The 5,206-nt window shown below is 36.4% G+C and overlaps 1 protein-coding gene across 1 annotated transcript; it reads right to left on the bottom strand.

Annotated features, from left to right (window-relative positions):
• Positions 1 to 848: 848 nt before the first annotated feature.
• LOC102596915 (uncharacterized) lies at positions 849 to 2,860 on the bottom strand. The gene is made up of 2 exons (XM_006354666.2): positions 2,392 to 2,860; positions 849 to 1,238 (listed from the first exon to the last, which is right to left on the bottom strand). Exons 1-2 carry the CDS (start codon positions 2,779 to 2,781, stop codon positions 1,065 to 1,067), a joined length of 564 nt encoding a protein of 187 aa, XP_006354728.1. The 5' UTR covers positions 2,782 to 2,860; the 3' UTR covers positions 849 to 1,064.
• Positions 2,861 to 5,206: the final 2,346 nt, after the last annotated feature.

Below are 5,206 nucleotides of genomic sequence, written 5' to 3'. Positions count from 1 at the left end.
ACATTTTTATTTTTGTGGCCAAGAAGCTTTCAACTTTACCCAAGTAAAATGTATTTTGTTTTCTCATAGTGACTTTTTTCTGATACTTGCGTGAAGTTGAGTGATTTATTGACGCAAAGGACTATCGTCATATTTCCTTTTATCTTGCGTGATTATTGTCTATTGATAAATTTATCCCGGTTACTAATAGTTAAAGTGTAAATGTATATCGAGTTGGTGAAACAGATTGAGTGATTTATCGACGCAAAGGACTATCATATATCATGCAGGTTGGCAATTCTACTTGTTCAGGTATGTAATCTCAAGTTCTACCTAACTGAAGGAAGACTGCATCTACACATTGATGCATGTATTTTGCTGTACTAACATCACAAAAATGCTACAAAGCTAGTAATCTTCTGTTTTCAGACACCATAATCTCGAAAAGTACCAGAAATAAAAAGCACACCAAAGAATTGAACATAGTGTTAAACATGATATCCTGCGAGTGCAATCGTCTATCCCTTTCCTCCATCAATATCCTATAGACAAAGAAGGGCTCCGGGGAAGCAATCACCCCAAATCATCAATCATTGTTAGCTCAAAAGCAACAAGTGTAATCGAATTCACTTCTTAAAGAACCATGGTGAGTACAATTTTTTGCTGAAATATATGATAGTTCATATGTCTTCAGCATGACAAACACCTGGAAATAAGGTGTTTCGGGTTCTTTTCTCGTACAATTTGGTATACTGCAGTAATATACATGATCCAACTCATCCATGCGACAAAAGTCTTAAAACTATCACAATATTGTATAAGATGAAACGGAAATTGCATGAGAATCACTCTGTGAGCATTCTTTTGACTTGTAGTTGAAAATAAAGAATCAACTTCCATACTTTCATCAGTATATTTTGCACTACAATTCCACATGGATACAAAGTATAAAAACGTCTACATTTCAGCTTGTAAGAGTAACTTTGAATCTAAGTTGGGCACTCTTAGCTGGACTTCTGTTTTACCCGTAATTATCACAATATGAAGACATAATTCTTCATTAAAAGTGAACTTAGCAAACTTATCTATTCCAAACTAGGTGCCTCTTCAGTAGGATTTGACTCGAACACATCCGAGTTAGAAGCCTCTGGTTCTTCAAGAAGTTCTTGTGATTCCATTGCTTCCTTATACACAGGAGTAGCCTTGAAATCTGTAGCTCCATCGTTATATGTGGCCACAGCAATACCACATGCAATTAGCTGCCAATAAAGATGCCAAAATCAAACGGGTAAGAACCCTATAAAGGATATTAAAAACACCACCTTAGAGAAAAAGAAGATGCAAAAATAGAAAACAAATACTAAGTTTTCCCTGCATTACTTCTCAATACATAACATACTGCAAAAGGTGTCTCAAGTTGTTCCATTTTCCCATTTCCATGGTTGTGATACCCAAACATAACCATTATGGAAAACAGGCATAGGCTTCCTCTAGATGAGATTACACCAAAACCCATCCTAATTTCTAAATATTAAATGACATGGCTCATCATTTTGGTTGTCTTCTTTGGTCAGAGAGAAACAACTGTTGCTGGTAATCCAAACTAATCTAAAGTAGCAACAAGAAGAAACAAGAGACTTATTTATAACTTTCATGACCAACAGCAAGTCGTCATGGGTAGTGCACCAATCATTAAATAACCCGATAAAGTCGGATAAGCTAACTACACAATCTTTTTTAAAAAAATTTAAAGAAGAAGCTAACTACACAATCAAGAATGAACCAATGGTAACTTCACCTGGTCAATGTAATTTTTCAGCTTTCCATTATTCCCTTTCATCTCATAATATTGTCCATATCGAAAAATCTTACAAAAATATCATTTTTTGCATATATGACAATAGAAAAGAAACCACTTAGTTTTAATCCTAACCTTTCATAAAAGTTAAAGTCAGTCCAGTGCACAAAGCATCCCACTTTAGCATGGTCCGGGGACTGGTATCTTATGCACTGTGGTAGTGAGTGTGAACAAGATTGTGGAACATCTGAATATCTAAATGTGGGAAAAGAAATTTTGAACATGAAAAAGTTGTTCTTTATAGTCATTTGATCTGTTATAACCTATTGACATAAACTCAGCTATAATATTTTCTCTAATTTTTGGTACGTCACGAAGAATACAAACCAAACACCTGTTTCACACAAGGCAGAACTAGAGTATTAGTTACGTGTTCGCACCAACCCAATAGCTTTTGCTTAGACACTGGTATTAGGAAATTCATGAAACATGCAAAGTTCAGAAAGCATAAACTTCAAAACCTAGCTCCGCCTAATTCACATGTATTCAACACAAATAAATCAATTTAACCAATACTATACTTAGATAAATTAGCAAAAGGGTTGAGAATGCACCGAAAAGAGAACGCCAAAAGCCCACATATACTGAACAAAGAATCCAAATCCATCCCATTGAGGTCCTTCCCAAAAGTCAGTTTCCTCTCCAGGAAGCTTCGGCATCACAAAAGCATCACCAGTTATTGTGGTTGCAGAAACCCTATCTTGACTACCAATACGAATATTGATAGTCTGGAATTCTTCTTCTTCTTCTTCTTTTACTGGCTCTTTAGTTGAAATTGAACTTCTCTTGTTCTTCCCTGAAGTGAACTTCTTTGCAGCCAATACAGTGAATTGACTTCTTCTCCCCTGAGAGGGAAGTAAGAAGGGACGGCGAAGAGGGAATTGGGTAAACGGTATTTTTGTTGATGCGCTGTTGCAGAGAATTCGATTTCCTGTGAGAGCCATTGTTGTGGCTGATAAGAAGTGTGTGGACGAGACTCTGATGATAAACTACTTTCGGATCCGAAATGCGATCCGGTTCATTGGTCGTTAAAATCCGACTCACACAGGATATTTCGGTTGATTTTTCTATATAAAAAAATATTAGTTTCAAATCACCCAAGGAAAACTACCTTATTAGACATGCATTCATACCTATATATATTAATGTTATCTACACTTTTAAATAACTATATATCTTACGACTAATTAAGAGTTTATATATATATATATATATAAACGAAGATATACTTAAATATATATGTATTTTTCCTACTAGATATATTAAATAGAGAGAAATGAATGAGATTAGGAGGGGACGAACGTGATGGGAAGGGAGATAGTCATGTATCCCAGTTACATGTGAATCACACTAGATATAAGTATATGGTGTAATTCACATATATCTAGTATACAAGATATACATAAGAGAGTGGTGAGTGAGATGAGAAGTAGGCAAGTGATATTTCTCTATGTATCTCAGATATATACAAATCCACTTGGATACAATTTATTCAGAATAAATTACACTTAATTTTGACTTCATGTATTCCGAGCTACATGTATCTCGACTTATTTGAATGTACTTAAATCTGGTAAGATTCGTAATATTGCAAACTAAAGTGTATCTAAATAATTAGCCGGTAAGATTCATAATATTGCAAACTAAAGTGTATCTAAATAAGTATATACTTGTCTTTTTCAATTGATTTCTAAATATTTAGAAGTTGTCTCTACTTAGTCATATTTAAGACAAAAAAAAACATTTGTTTCATTTTGCTTCAAGTAAATTCTAAGGGGTCGTTTGGTAGAGTGTATTAGAAAATATAATGCATGCATTAGGTGTGTGTATTAGTAGTACGTTGTTTGGTACACTTTTTCATGCCATGTATAACTAAACACTCTATTGTGTATTAAGTTGTGTATTACTAATACCAAGGAATTCTAGGTATTAGTAATACATAGCATTTTAACACTTGCATTGGATTAATAATTACAAACTACCCTTAAAGCCTTTTCATTTTTCTTTGTTGTCTATAAGTTTTTTATTTTATTTTGATTTGCTTTTCGGTGTCTTTTAATTTTTTGGTGTCTTAATAGGCTTTATGACCTCTTAAGTATATTTTTTATAAAAAAATAATAATAATCCAATTTCAATATAATTTAATCAATTTTTTTACTATTGTGACGATAAATTTGATTAAAAAAGTTATGTGCCAACTTTCTACAAAAAAAATTTGACGCAATAGTACAACTATTTAATATTATTTTTGCAAAAAAAAAAAAAGAAGAGTTAATGATGTTTTAGCAAAGATTTTTTTTTTTGATGTTTAGCAAAGAACTTTGTTGAAAAGGAAGTGTACAAATAAATAAAGTGTGAAGGGTATATTTGTAAACATATATTTTTAAATAGAAATTATGTAAGATTTGTTATTTCTAATATATCAAACCAAACAATGTATAAGAAATAATGCTTGCATAACTAATGCGCCATATTTTGCATTATTCTTATACACTCTACCAAACGACCCCTAAGTGTAAAAAGTTTTATTTCTTAAAGAAATCAAGCTTGCCTATTTTCCTAAGTTAGCCAAATATTTTAAAAAGTCGGATAACCGCGTGTTAGCGGACACTTCAAGTACTTTCAGGGGGAGGCATACTCGGGGAGCGGGAAGGGGGGTCCTTGGGGCAGGCGTTCTCGGGGTAGGCGTCTTTAGGCAGGCGTTCTTAGGGCAAGAAAACTCAAGGAGAAGGGGTCTTTGGGGCAGGCATCCTCGGGTCAGGCATTCCTAGGTCAGACATCCTCGGGTCAGGCATTCTCAGGTCAGGCGTTCTCAGGTCAGGCATTCCCAGGTCAGGCATCCTCGGGTCAGGCATTCTCAGGTCAGACATTGTCAGGTCAAGCATTCCCAGGTCAGGCGTCCTCAGGTCAGGCATTCCTGGGTCAGGCGTTCTTAGGTCAGGCATTCCCAGGTCAGGCATCCTCGGGTCAGGCATTCTCAGGTCAGACATTGTCAGGTCAAGCATTCCCAGGTCAGGCGTCCTCAGGTCAGGCATTCCTGGGTCAGGCGTTCTTAGGTCAGGCATTCCCAGGTCAGGCGTCCTCAGGTCAGGCATTCTTGGGTCAGGCGTTCTCAGGTCAGGCATTCTCAGGTCAGGCATTCCCAGGTCAGGCGTCCTTAGGTCAGGCATTCTTGGGTCAGGCAACCTCGGGTCAGGCATTCTCAGGTCAGGTGTTCTCAGGTTAGGCATTATCAGGTCAGACATCCTTGGGTCAGGCATTCTCAGGTCAGGCATTCCCAGGTCAGGCATCCTCGGGTCAGGCATTCTCAGGTCAGACATTGTCAGGTCAAGCATTCCCAGGTCAGGCGTCCTCAGGTCAGGCATTCTT

This window comes from Solanum tuberosum, unplaced genomic scaffold (assembly GCF_000226075.1).
Source record: "Solanum tuberosum cultivar DM 1-3 516 R44 unplaced genomic scaffold, SolTub_3.0 scf00180, whole genome shotgun sequence".
NCBI classification, from domain to species: Eukaryota; Viridiplantae; Streptophyta; class Magnoliopsida; order Solanales; family Solanaceae; genus Solanum; species Solanum tuberosum.
The sequence above is the reverse complement of the archived record's forward strand: the minus strand, read 5'-3'. Positions and strand labels throughout refer to the sequence as shown.